Source organism: Sus scrofa, chromosome 3, assembly GCF_054392235.1.
Source record: "Sus scrofa isolate SSC_HxYL_T2T_F1_AM1 chromosome 3, Sscrofa_HxYL_maternal_Yorkshire_Landrace_v2.0, whole genome shotgun sequence".
NCBI classification, from domain to species: Eukaryota; Metazoa; Chordata; class Mammalia; order Artiodactyla; family Suidae; genus Sus; species Sus scrofa.
In genome coordinates, this window is record NC_139385.1 from 83,259,468 (window position 1) to 83,273,160 (window position 13,693).

The 13,693-nt window shown below is 56.5% G+C and overlaps 1 protein-coding gene across 38 annotated transcripts in view; it reads right to left on the reverse strand.

Annotated features, from left to right (window-relative positions):
• Window positions 1-13,693, reverse strand: part of DYSF (dysferlin) — a 227,193-nt gene that overhangs the window by 67,860 nt on the left and 145,640 nt on the right. For 23 of the 38 annotated variants that reach the window (XR_014841703.1, XR_014841702.1, XR_014841704.1 and 20 more), the window contains 5 exons: window positions 13,664-13,693; window positions 4,456-4,557; window positions 4,184-4,345; window positions 3,022-3,187; window positions 2,515-2,591 (listed from right to left, as the gene is read on the reverse strand). Coding sequence is in view for 35 of the 38 variants with exons in the window: in XM_085018953.1 (XP_084875079.1) it covers window positions 2,515-2,591; window positions 3,022-3,187; window positions 4,184-4,345; window positions 4,456-4,557; window positions 13,664-13,693 (537 nt within the window). In the remaining 3 variants the exon portion in view is untranslated. Of the gene's footprint in view, window positions 1-2,514; window positions 2,592-3,021; window positions 3,188-4,183; window positions 4,346-4,455; window positions 4,558-7,331; window positions 7,374-13,663 lie in introns of all 38 variants that reach the window. The other 15 variants (XM_085018943.1, XM_085018946.1, XM_085018936.1 and 12 more) reach the window with 1 other exon arrangement.

The window sequence follows — 13,693 nt, forward strand, 5'->3', positions numbered from 1 at the left end:
AGGGGAGGGTCCAAACCCCCTCCATCAGAACAGGCAGATCTCACTGCCTCGCCTCCCTGCTGACTTTTAAGGCCCTGCGAGCCCAGGCCCAGCCTTGCAGCCATGCCTCCACCAGCCCGCACCCCGGCTTCCCATCCCCACCCTCTGCTGGCAGGCGCCGCTAGCCAGAGTGACCGGGTGCTCCCACAAACAGCGCAGACCCTGCTCCGCCTCAGACCTCAGCCCCGGTTCACTCTTGTCAACGCCAGGAGAACGTCCAGACGGGGCCTCCTCGCCGTCTGCCTCCCACTGTGCTGGTAGCCAGCAGGACCCAAAACAGTCCCTCCCCATCTGAGTCTGTAGACATTTTGAGGGCAGTGCACACAGAACGGAAATCCTGCTGGGCCAGCCCTGTGCTTCCCTGCACAGACTCAGACAGCCCGCTGAGGGCAGAAGCGCGAGCCAGCCCTGGGCGCCTGGAGCTTGGGGCTAATTCTCCGCCTCATTCAGCTACAAACCTCCACCCAGGCCAGAAGGCGCTAGGCTTGAGCGGAGCTGATGAAATTTCCACTTGGGTTTCCCCGGTCAAGAGAAATTCCTCCTAGGACCCCTATAGAGAGCAGGCAGGAAATCTACCCGCTCACCCCTCACCCATCCACTCATCCATCTGTCCATCTGTCCATCCATTCATCTGTTCACCCACCCATCCATCCAGGCAGACTTTCCTCAAAATGCCTCCTCTAAGCCAGGCCCTGTGCTGATCACCGAGGACGCAGAGAGGAACGGGCCCCAGTCACTGCCCTGAGCCTAGTCTAGGAAAGGTGCTGACACTTACGGAGACAGCAGGACTTAAGGCAAAGGCAGATAGAGGAGCCAGGGCAGAATCCTGGAAGCAGGGGACCTCAGCTAGGCTGAGCGTTAAAGAATAACCAGGAGCTGACCAGAGCTGTCCCCAGCGAAAAGGCTGGTGGGGCTGGAGAACCGTGGAGGTGGGAGAAATGGAGACTGGAGATTTCTTTTTTTTTTTTTTTTTTTTGTCTTTTTTTTGCTATTTCTTGGGCCGCTCCTGCGGCATATGGAGGTTCCCAGGCTAGGGGTCGAATCGGAGCTGTAGCCACTGGCCTACACCAGGGCCACAGCAACGCAGGATCCGAGCCGCGTCTGCAACCTACATCACAGCTCACGGCAACGCCGGATCGTTAACCCACTGAGCAAGGGCAGGGACCGAACCCGCAACCTCATGGTTCCTAGTCGGATTCGTTAACCACTGCGCCACGACGGGAACTCCATGACTGGAGATTTCTAAGGACTCTCAGCACTAGTGAAACTATGAAGCAAGGCCTCTTGTCTCGGCCGCAGTGAGGCCCAGGGCAGAACACCACCGATGTCCCCTTGGAAGTGGCAGGAAGATGAAAGAGATGATTGCATGGGAAAGAAGCAGAAATCAGCCCTAAATGTCAGAGGGAAGCCCCCATAAACACATCCCAGCCCAGTCCAACCCAGCACCCCAGTTTGTTCTCATGCTTTCAAGGCTAATATTTGACTGACGCTTTAAAAAAAAAAAAAAATAGAACCCTTCCTAAAGGCCACACCCTCCCTAGTGAATAAACATGCCATGGGCCTGAGGATGCAGTGCTGTCCTTGTAGGTGGGGAGGCTCTACCTCTGGGCAGCCCAGAAGCTCTGGGAGTCCCAGGTGCCGAGGTGTGGCCCAAATCAAACAAAGCCAAGAGGAGGGTGACAACCTGGAACAGAGCTATTCAAGGCTGATGCTCAGAGTGAGACCGTTGTCCATTTTCACTGCGAGAAGGACTGGGTGGTCACAGCCGTGTAGGACTCAGAGCCACCCCAGGGCCCAAGGTGGGGCGAGCACTCCCCCCTCTGGACGAGATGCCACAGACCTGCCTGGCTGTTTGGCACTGGCTTCTGGGTCACTAGCTCGCCTGGTTGCAGAACACACACCTGCGGGCGGAGTCGGACTGCCCTGCAGTATGGCCCCTCTCCTGCGCCCCTTCCTTTCCTGCAGGTGGAGGGAATGGGGTGAAGGGGCTAATGGCTTAGACACAGACCCCTCCTTGGCGCTGCCTCCAAGGTATCTTGCAGCACAACCTAATAGATGAATCTATGCACAAAGAGGGAACTAGTCGGGCTGGGGCACCCAGACACTGCCAGTCACTCCCTCCCCTGTCCTCCTCCTCTCTCATTTGCTCCCCCAACCCCGATTTCCTGGGTCACCTCCAGGGAAAAGCCCTTAACACAGCCCTTAAAGTGGAGGGGCCGTTTTTCTCAAATGCTTCCGGAAAATGATTAGGTCTTGCTCAGAAGACCACACACAGCTTGCCCCCCAACCCCCCACCCTGCTCCCAACCAGACTGAAAGCTCCTGTCTGGGTCCCTCCACCTGCAAGGTATCTGGCCACCAGGCTTCAGAGAGAGATGTCTTAGAGAGGCTGTGTGATAAGGAAAGGGAAGGATAAGAAAGAGGACAGGCACGCCAGCCCTCGGCCGAGCTGCAGACCCTCCCCAGGGGTCCCTACCTGGATGGGGATGAGGGGTTCCTTGTCGTCGATGTCAATCAGCACGTCTTCCCCAGGACTGAGCAAGCTCACGTCATCTGTGGGGGGGGGGGCAGGGTCCAGGCTTGAGAGCGGGCTCGCTCGTGCAGGGGGCTCGTCCCTCCAGAGCTGCAAGACCTCACTCTCACCGTACTTCTCACTCTGGGTCCTCCTCTTGCTCCCGCCCATCTTTCTCCTGTCTCCCTGTCTCTCCTTCTCTCTCCTCAACCCATCAATCCCAGCACCCTCTGCCCCCTCAGGCTTTTCTGTATCACTTCCCACCTCAGCATCAACCCCCCTCCCCGCCCCCCAGTATGCCCGGCCCAGGGCCCAGCAATGCCCTGAGGAAGACAAATTCGGCCTGGCAGAAGCCGCTTCTCGCTCAGCTCCCAGTAAGAGAAGAGCTTCAGGACCCACCTGAGCTGGAAATTCTGCCTGCCCACCCCCCTCTTATTGCCCCCCCACCCCCATCAACAGCCCCTCCGCTACCTGGGCCGCCCTGTGGGGACGGACTCTCCTCTGAGTAAGGGTCACACAGGAAGCTCTCCAGGGAGCGGATGGTACACTGGCCCACCACAGGCCGGCGGCCAAACTGCCGGTTATCAATGACCTTGACCACGATGGGGGGACAGTAGAGATCTTCCCGGGGCAGCATCTGGGTGGACGCGGAGGGAAGCTCTGGGCAGCGGCCCGACCTCACCTCTGCGAGGTCTCAGAGGGAGGGGAGCCCTTCTTCCCAGGGCAAGTCCAAGGAGCAGAAAAATGACTCTAAACCCACACACAACCCCCAACAGCCGTAAATCCCAAGGGGCAGGTGGCCGAGCCCAGGAGCGGGCCGGTGGAGCAGAGGCATCACACCTCCTCTGCCCGCCTCTTGAATGCTGTATGTGGAGGCCGCCTTTCCCCTCCCAGCTTCACCTTCCAACCACATCCAGCTCAGCGCGAAGTGAAAACAAGCCTCCTTTCCCTGAGCCCTCGCTGGCTGGGGAAGGGGAGAAGGGAGAAGTTGGCCCTGGACTCAACATTTCTCGCAGACAGTTCCCCCCAAGTGGATCCTCAAGAATCGGCTTCCAGGCCCAGATTCTTATCCCCCTAACCCCAAAAGCACTTTGAACACAACTTGAAATAATTTATATGCTCTCCTTCGGTGGCGGCTCTGGCTCAGCCAAGAGGAGGCTCCTGTTGACAGCCACTGGGCCTGGAATGTCTATAGCGCTTTCATCTTGCAAACCATTTTCCTTTCCTCAGACTGGCCTTGCTCTGGCCACTAGGCCTGGGCAGCTCAGGGAGCTGGAGAGGGCTGGGGCCTGGGGGCTGCAGATGGGGAGGCCCTCCTTGGGGGCCCAGGCTGGGGGAGGACCAGGTCCGGGAAGATCAGAGCCCAGGCAGGGCTCGGGGGAAGCAGCCATGGACGGGTCCTGGGACATCTGTGGACTCTGGATCGGGGGAGAGCAGGTTAGCCCCCTCCGTGATGCTCACAGGCTTCACTTCTCCAATAGGCGAGAGGGAGTATTTCCTCCCTGTTCTCAGGGAGGTGCTGCCGAGACCTCCCCAGAATCCCACAGGGAGCTGGACCCCAGGCTGCCTGGAGCTGAGGGGACATTCTAGCCTCCAGGACTCAGGGAGGGGACCGCAGGGAGGCCAGGCTCACCACTTCCATGAAGAGGGTGCAAATGTCGAAGTTGGGGTTCTTCCGGAGGTTCTTGATGACACAGGACTGCACCGTCTGGCCCCCGCACTCCACCACCAGGCTGGGGGAAGACACACTGGCCAGCTGGTAACTCTTCATGTTCCGAAGCCCCCATGCCAGGATCTGGGGACACAGAGTGACGACAGTAGCTGAATACACCCCAGGAAAGGCTGAGCCTGGAAGGGGAAGGACCTGGCTACCCCCCGTCATCCTCCCCCCAGGGGCAGGCCCACCTCGATGGCTGTTCGCTGGAGAACCGGCTTGATGTTCTGGGGGACCATGTAGATGTTGGCCTCCCTCTGGGGTGGCGGGTAGGGCAGGTCCGTGTCCTCCGACTGCAGGGGACGCAGGTAGAACGGGGACAAAGGTGGGAGGAAGACAAGGAAGGAGGCCAGATGGGATGGAAAGAGGGACATGTGTGGAGAGACAAAGACACAGAGAGGCGAGGACACAGAAGTGAGCAAAGGGGCAGACAGAAGCGAGAGCTAAGTCAGCTCCCAGCACTGTCTTCTCAAGCATCACAATTCCAGCACCTTGGCCCAGGGTGTTTCAGATGAACCCCAGCCACCCCTCCATCAGTGAGCTGCTCAGGGTGTCCCCACCTCCAGCCCCCAAACACATAATGCACACACACACACACACACACACACACACCCGCTTCAGTCCCCCTCAGTCTCAGAGAGGACCACGTGCCCACCTGCCTGCCTTGGCTCAGACCCCCCTCTCAGCCTACAGCGAGTATAGCCCTGGTGTTCCGTCTCCAGCCCCCACACCCACAGATGCCTGCCAGCCCCGTACTCACGCCTGTCCACCAGGAGGACAGAACACTTGTACTGCGAAGGGGTATTTACCCACAAGAGAAGGGGTTACAGATGCCCCCTTCCACAGGCACCCAAGGGCCTACTGCGAGGCTCCTCCATACCACAGACCAGAGATGAGCACGGCCGGTGTCAACTCTGCCTGCTATGGGTTTGCCAAAAAGACTTGGGCAAAAATCCAGAAGAAATACATGGGGAGGCAGGTGGGACAATGGAGGCAGGTATAACCTTGGGGGAGACAACTACCAAGTCTAAGAGGGGTTAGGAATGCAGGCTCTGGGTACGAATCCTGACTCTATCACTTTGAGCTATTTCACTTCTCCATGGATCAACTTGTTCATCAATAAAATGGCTATTAAAAGTGTCCCCACTGTGGCACAGGGAATTGGCCGTGTCTCTGCAGCACTGGGACGCAGGTTCGATCCTCAGCCCAGCACAGAGGGTTAGGGATCTGGCATTGCCACAGCTGAGGCACAGGTCATAACTCCGGCTCGGATCTGATCCCTGGCCCAGGAACTCCACATCCCACAGGGCAGCCAAAAAAAAAAAAAAAAAATGGTTATTAAAAAGTATCGACTTCTAAAGGTTAATATGAGGCTGGAAGAAGTTACTAAAACATTTAACTTTAACCAGAGTGCCTGGTTCGTGTAAGCTCTTAATAGGCCATCTAGCCCACGTGGCACTTCTGTGACAATTAGAGAAAGATGTCCCTTTCTTAAAACTCACTTCCATGTCAGAAAAGCATCATATTTAACCGGCTTATTGGAACAAGACACTTTACTGCCACCTACTGGGAAATGGTTGTAATAAATTCAAATACATGATGTCTTCCCTGAAAATTGCATGCCCCTAGGTCAAGCAGCTAGGAAGCTCTTACACAGTGCACAACCTGTACATCCACACACAGAGGCCCTGACACTCAGGAAATGTTCATTAGAAATAGAAGGGCTGTGCTGGATGCTTTACAGAGCTTGCCTAAAAAGCAATGGAACCACTGGATTAATCCTCTGAGTGACTTCCTCTGGGTTCTTTCTAAAGCATGGTGCATCCGTCTACAGATGCTCTGACGTAGAGGGTGGGAGCAGCTGGTGCATCGAAACACTTCTGCCTCATCACCTCACCACCAACCCCAGCTGTCACTCCTGTCCCATGACACACTGATGATGCTCTTCCTTCCATGACCAGTGGTAGTAAGAAACTCATCTCCACAATCAAATCAGACCTCGGTTCTAGTTCTAACCTTAAACAGCAGCTTCCTAGCTGCTTGACCTTGGGCAAATTACTCAAGCTCTGTGACTCAGTCCCCCGGCCCCCCATGAGATCCGGGATAACAATACCCTTACAAAATAGCTCTGAGAATTTTAAAAGAGAACATACATAAAGAGTTCTGGCACAAGGGAAGTGCTTAAGAAAGGGCAATGACTATAACGATCACCGTATTGTTGTCGGTGCCACTGTTTTTGACCATTAGTGTCGTCGTGGATCCCCCAGACTGACTTGAGGAAAGCTGAGCCATTGGAAGCATTTCAGAACAAGATGCTTCCATAGCCCTACATCACTAGGGCACAACGTGCAGGCATGCATCCTCTTCCTCGAGACCCACCATGCAGGTGACAGGAGGTAGGGAGCATCATTAGACTGGCTGAGCGACAGACCCCGTCAGGAGGAAGAATGATGAGCAGGGCTGTGATGGGCACAACTCCGGGAGGGGCGGTGCACATGAACGGTGCATCTGGAGGGTGGAGGCAGAGCCTGCAGTGGCCTGGCTGCTATGCGGATGCCTCTCTTGGCGTCCACCCTTGGCACTCCAAGGCCACCTCTGCGGCGGGGGTGAAACAGGGGTGGCCTCTTTAACAGAAAGAGAATGCCTGGATGGCCTGCTCATGGCCTGCTCAAGGTTGATGCCGAGCCCTCCGTGGGCCCAGAGCCACAAGCGGACAAGACAAAAGGGACACGCAGAAGAGGTCATGGACAGAACGGCCCCAGGCTCCTGGGAAGGGAGGCAGAAAGACCAAGCCTTCCTCACGTCGTTGTGATGTTCCCCTGAAATCACCCAGGAAAGCTCATGATCATATTCCCCCCAGAACATTCCTCTCCAGACCTGCAAACTCTGGACAGTGTCGCTTGGATTCCGTTATGTCCCTCACTTCCATAGCCCACCTTCCCCCGGGGCTCCCTTGAGTTCCCCGTGAGGACATTTCTCTCTGCGGAGGCCCAGGCTTCCCACCTCGGGAACCTGCTTATGGAGGAGGACGGGGAACAAGAACGTGGAGGAGACTGGGCCCCAGTACCGTTTGCATGAGGCCCTGGAGGAAGAAGGCAGGTGCACACAGCTGCGGAGTGCCAGACCCGGCCGAGGCAGAAAGGAGAAACAAGCAGAGAGAGCGGTTAGCTTCCAGGGCACCAGGCCCCCATTCTCACCCCAGGGCCATCCGCCATGTTGTCCTCGGGGGGCCCAGACATCCTTGCTCCCTGCCCTTTGTTGCCACTCCCCAGAATCCCTGCCTCTGTGGGGTGGGGGGATCCCCCTCCACTGCCAGCTGCCACCACGGCGGTCCTCTGTCCCCTCCCCCCTGCACACAGCCTCACCGCCCGTAAGTACCTCTTGTTTTCTCTGAGCATCTATGCCTCCACACACTCTGACTCCCCACCCGGCCTCATCCAGTCTTCCCCCAGCTGGCCACGCTATCTGCTGGATTTTTTTCCTTCCCCACTTGAAAGGGTCTCTCAGGTCCATCCACGCCTTCTCTCCATGTCCTCTCCAGCAGCCTCCTCTCTCTCTTCCTGAAAAGGATTGCCTCCATCCCCTGCTGCTCCCTGCCCTGTGCACTCTGCTCTGTCCCCGGCTCCTCTCTCCAAAATTAACATAACCTGTTGTAGCTCAACCCAGAGGAAAGGCTCTCTCTCCTTCCCTCAGCAGCATCTGGCCAGGTGACACTGACCTCCTTCCTAAAATCATCTCTCTGGTTCCACACACACCACTGGCCCCTCTACCCTCTGTTTGCTGCACCTCCTTGGAGCCTCCCCCTCTTCCTCTGCCCCCAGCCCTCTTGGAGGCTTTCTGTTCCCAAACCTCTCTCCTAAGCCCCAGCCCCAGGTCCTCAACCTTACTACTACTGCATCCCTGTGTCCTCCTGGCCCCTCACATTGAACTTGTTCCAAACCAGATGCTCTAAGTTGCCCCTCAAAACCTGCTCTCTTCACACGTCATCTCAGAAACCAGCCCCACCATCCACTCCCACAGCCGCGCCAAAAAGCACCATAGCACCCTGGGCCCTCCTCCCCTTTGGCTGATCCCCAAGCCTTAGGGGTCTGTCTCCTAAACCTCTCTCGTGCCCACCCACTTATCTTCTTTCTGGATCACCACCTTCTTGAGCCTGGATTCTCCAGCACCCTCCTAAGAGGACTCTCACATCTAATTTTGCACATTCCCCCTCAACAATGAATGCACGCGGTATGCTGCGGCCAGGAGGGAGCTTTCTAAGACAGACCTCAGAGGTCCTGCTATATAGCACAGGGAACTACATCTAATCACTTGTGATGGAACATGATGGAGTACAATGTAAGAAAAAGAATGTATGTATGTGTATATATATGTGTGTGTGTTTGTGTGTGTATTACTGGGTCACTTTGCCACATAGCAGAAATTGACAGAACATTGTAAATCAACTGTAATAAAAACATTTAAAAAAAAAAAAAAAGAACTCTAGGAGTTCCTGTCATGGTTCAGTGGTTAACACACCCGACTAGTATCCATGAGGTTGTGGGTTTGATCCCTGGCCTTGCTTAGTGGGTTAAGGATCCAGCATTGCCGTGAGCTGTGGTGTAGGTCTCAGATGCGGCTCGGATCCCGCATTGCTGTGGCTGTGGCTGTGGCCGGCAGCTACAGCTCCAATTCAACCCCTAGGCAGGGAACCTCCACGTGCTGCAGGTGTGGCTCTAAAAAGACAAAAAAGACCAAAAAAAAAAAAAAAAAAGGAACTCTAAAAAAGTCACTCTGTTTAAAACCATTCAAAGGTTCCCCACCCACTCAGGATGAAGGCCAAATCCCTTGATGTGGCTCCAAGATCCCTCATCTCCCAGCTCCGGCTGACCCCTCTCGTCTCACCTCTTACCACGTAACTTTCCTCTGGGACCCTGGGCATCAATGAGTCACCTCCTCGCACATGCTCAACACCCGCCCTTCTGAGCACCAGCAGGTTGCAGGTGGCAGCGCACTCTCTTTACCTGTGAGGCTGGAGCTTGCTGGTCCCTCTCTCTAAAGTGCTCCTCTGCCCACTTCATCTGGATACCCTCCTACGTGGAGGTTTCCCTGAAGCCCCGAGTTTAAGTTAAGCACCCCATGGTTCCCATTGCAACTTGACTCACTCCCACTGAAAGACACATCACCCTGTGTCATTTCTATGCGTTCATTTGTTTGTGTCCCTCGTTAAACCAGCAATTCTGCACTCAGGGACCATTGCTGAATCCCCTGCCTGACAAATAAAAGTTTCTGAATGGGTAATTGAAGGGAAGAAGGGACGGCAGAGGGATGAATGGGGGCCGGGATGGGTGGACAATGAACCCCCTCTCCCGTGTCCTTCCCAACACTCTGGTCTGTGCCAGCCTCGTCCTGGCATCCTCACCCGTGCCTGCTCGTGGCTTCCTCTGTTTGAAAGGGTTTCCCTTGCCATCTTCCAGAATCTAACACATCTTTCAGGGCCGAGTTTAAATTCCAGAAACTTCCTACAACCCTACTCTCTAACTTACTCTGAGTGACCCTGTGCCCCAGTTTCCCAAGGTCCTGACTAGTCTCTGACATCTCATACACGGGGATCCTGTGGCACCAGCCAGACAGCTCCTGGGCCCAAGTATCTTATTTTCCTTCTGGTCCAGCCCATCTAAGGGCGTGAGTCTCAGTGGAGGGCGGGCTGCAGTGACCCCTGACAGCACTGCCAGGCTGGGAGCATCACCGGGACATCCCAGTTCACTGCCCTATGTGTGATGGGGGACCTAGCGGACCACAGAGCTCAAGGGAGGGCTCGGGACATGAAAGCACATTTGCCCACCCCTTCCATGCTCACCCCTCCCCCCAACCCTGAATGGAGTATGGGACAGATGTGGGATTGCTACACTGATGAGGTTCTAAGTTCTACAGGGGACAGAGTGATTACTGAGGTAACTCAGACAAAAAAGACAAGGACACGAGGACAAATGAGGCTCTCTCCCCAATCTGGGCAGAACCACCTCCTTTAGTCTGTCTGTCCTGCTGGCCAGTTCAGTACAGGGAACTGAGGCCCTGAGCCATGGAGGGGAGCTTCCTCATCCAGTCCTAGGGACCACCACCCTAGACAGACATGCACTCCCAGGACAGGGACAAGTGCTAGCTGGTCCCTCCAGCCACCTAGGTCAGTTCTTCCACCAGGAGCCCACAGACCCCCTCCTCAGCCAGCAGGGCACAGTTAGGGGACCCTCTGGGCACTCAGATCCTGGCTTCCCGGGGGCAGCCGGGCAGGCTGGGAGGGCTCCACTGTCTGCCTGCCCCACCCAGCTCGTTAGGAACAACATGCTGCTCTAATTACACTTCCCAGGAAAAACAGTGTTTTAAATTAAAGCCTTGGGGGAGGGATGGGGGATGGGGGACCACTGGGCTTATTTTCCTGATTGCAAAACACCACATTTTTCTTTCGAGTGGATTTGGGGGTGCGGGAGAGTACCTCGTGCACATCTCAGACTACAAACCAGAGCCTGTTGCCTGGATTAAGAAGGGGCTGAAGTGACATCTGGTTGGCCCCCGACTCACAGCCAAAAAGCCACAGAGCACGCTCTCCCTCCTAGCTGGGAATCCCTTCGCGGAGGAGGACAGGAGCGGCAGAACCGAGGGCAACGCTCAGAGCCACGCCCCCTTGGATGCTCAGGACCACAAGTCCCTGCTCCCACCTAAAGGATCCCCAAATGGGGTCTTCCTCTGTCCAGGCTCCACATCCTAGGAACCCCCAATTATTACAGAATCTGCTGCCACCTCTTCTGTTGCACGTGCCTGTGTTTGCATACATACGCATACGCATGCGTGCTCTGGTGAGTGTACACACTTGCACACACGCACACGTGCATGTGTACTCTCCATTTCTCAGGAAATCTAAAATTGCCATTGCTTTGAACTCATTCCCCTTGGCAGCGCAGGCCGCCTTTGTTCTCCAGACAAAAAGGAAAAGAAACGAGACAGAGGGCTCAGAAGAGGCGGGGAGGAGGGAGAGAGGGAGCCAGGGCCAAGGAGCAAAGAGAGGAAAAGGGAAACGCGAAGGGCGAGCTGGAAGAGGGGAAAACAGCAAGCAACAGACAGAGGACAGGCTGGGAGCAGGCAGGGAAGGGAGCCCTCCCCTCCCCTGTCACCCTCTGTGAGGACCCAGGTCTCCCAGACACACCAGAGCCTCGAAGATACAAAGCCACATTCGCCCCTCCCCGCCAAGAGCCCCCCGCCCGGCCACCCCATGAGGGATGCTCCAAATGGGCAAAAAGCCTGGAGGAGGGGAAATTTTATTGCCCACCAAACCGGCCCCAGGCAGCAACACACGCCCCTCCCCCAAGCCAAAGCACTGCCACCTGGACCCCTGGAGGGAGCTCAGAGTCACCTCCTCCAGGAAGCCATCCCCACTGTCCTCCATCTGCTCTGGGAGCCCTCAGCATGCAGAGATGCCTTTCACCTCATTTCCAACACCGATACCAACACTGGCTCCCGCGCAGGCGTGGGCTGCACTGGCCAGAAGGCAGCCCCCACCGGAGATGCCATCCAGTCATCTGGCCCCCTCTGCTCCTCTCGGGCCAGCCCCCCATCACCACAAAGGTCTCAAAAGCCTCCTCCTCGCTGGTCTCTCCAACCCCCAACTCCCCGACCCACCCCTCCCTGCCCCCAGACAGCTTCCCAACACACCCATCTGCCGCCTCTCCGGTGGCCCAGAATCTGAGCTCCCGGCCTGACGTTTCACAGCCCTCTAGGACCGCTGGAGCCCTCTTCACAGGGATCAGGTAGGGAGCCTGGAGGGGGCTGAAGAGGGGATACGAGAAGCTGGAGCTTGGCCACGGCAAAGAAGACAGAAAAATCCTGCTCAGGCGTCAGGCTTCCTGCAGGACCAGTTACAACAGCAAGACTAACCTGTCTCCACCCCGTCCCTAAGGATTCTTAAAACCAAACAGGACCCAGGACCTTGGCTTGAGTTTTGACCTTCCAGTGCAGGGGAAGTGGCGGGGTTCTGGGCCCCAGGGCTGGGGCGGGAGCCCTCTGAGGATGAAGGGGTCACAAGATCACCTTCTGGGGTGGTTCCCTGGACCAGCTGACACTCCATTCAACCCACTGGGCCTGGGCCGCTTAGAACAGGCTGGCCTAACCCAGCCCTGTGCCCAGCACACCCCCCGGGACGTGCTCCCCTCCGGCCCTGCCGACCCACACCCGCCTCAGCCTGTGGCCAGCCGGCCTTACAGAAGGACACTTGGCCCTCTTTGGGGTCTGGCCCCAGAGCTGCAGATTTTGATTTGCTTCCTGACAACAAGACCGCAGCCAGATCCCTGCTCTTGGAATCTGAGCCTTCACTGTTATATATTACAAATCCAGTTATTAAGGATTTGAACTTTTTTTTAATAACTCATCCCTGGGCTGGGTCTTCTTCAGAGCAGGCTGTGGGTTTTGGCCACAGAGGGCTCTCAATCAAGAGAGAGGGCTCCGTGCTGCTTCCCTGGACGGGACTCTGAGCCCCTTTCCAAATCGGCAGTCTTTCGCAACTGCAGCCAGAAGCAGGAGGCTGCCTGTCAGGCGCAATTATGGCCAGCTCACTTGGCGGACCCCACCTCGGTCTGGGAGCTAAAGGAAGTGAGGTAAGGGGCGCGGGGCCTGCGGATCCCACATCCTGACCCTGCACTTCAAGTCCAAATTGCCCCGAAAATGTCAAACGGTGTCCGCTCCCAGCCTGGGGATTCCCTGGCGGCAGGAAGTGGCTGCCCTTTTCCCAACCCCCATCTGACCAGGGCTCCCCTTCCTGTCTCTCTGCCCAGGCCTCTGCCCCGCTCGCTCAAAGGCCCCGCTCACAGATGCGTAGGAGGCTGTAAGGAAACGCGCAACTCAGCCCCCACAGCAATGGGCACAGCCTTGCCTCCTTCGGATGCAAACCCCAAACTTCTCCCAGAACCTAGGAATCCCTGACCCACCCTGTTCCCTAAACAAGCCAAGCCCCAAACTGGTGCCTGATCACCTGCACCAAAGGCGTGTTCCCCACCTTCTCCCTAAGTACTGCAACAATGTCTCTCCTCTGCCAGAAAGACTTCCTTGACTGCTCTGGCTCCTTAAGAACATTTTATTCTTGAAAACATGCCACCTGGTACTCGGCCAGATGAGGCTCTGCATTGCTGTCCCTGGGGTCTGGGTAAATGGGGCTTCCAACACAGCAGCCATCCTTCTAAGGCCAGAATCACACAGGACACACCCAGGCAGCCCAGGATCCATGCAGAGTGCAGGAAATGAAATCGAGACAGGGGCCCATGTGACAGATGCACACTGGCGCACCAGGATCTGGGAAGGCATGGCCTTCACCTTCCCTCTGTCCCTGCCCACCAGTCCCCAGCCAGTGGCCACAGCTGTGAGGGTGCAGCTCACCTCTTCCAGGATCCCTGATGTATCCTGCAC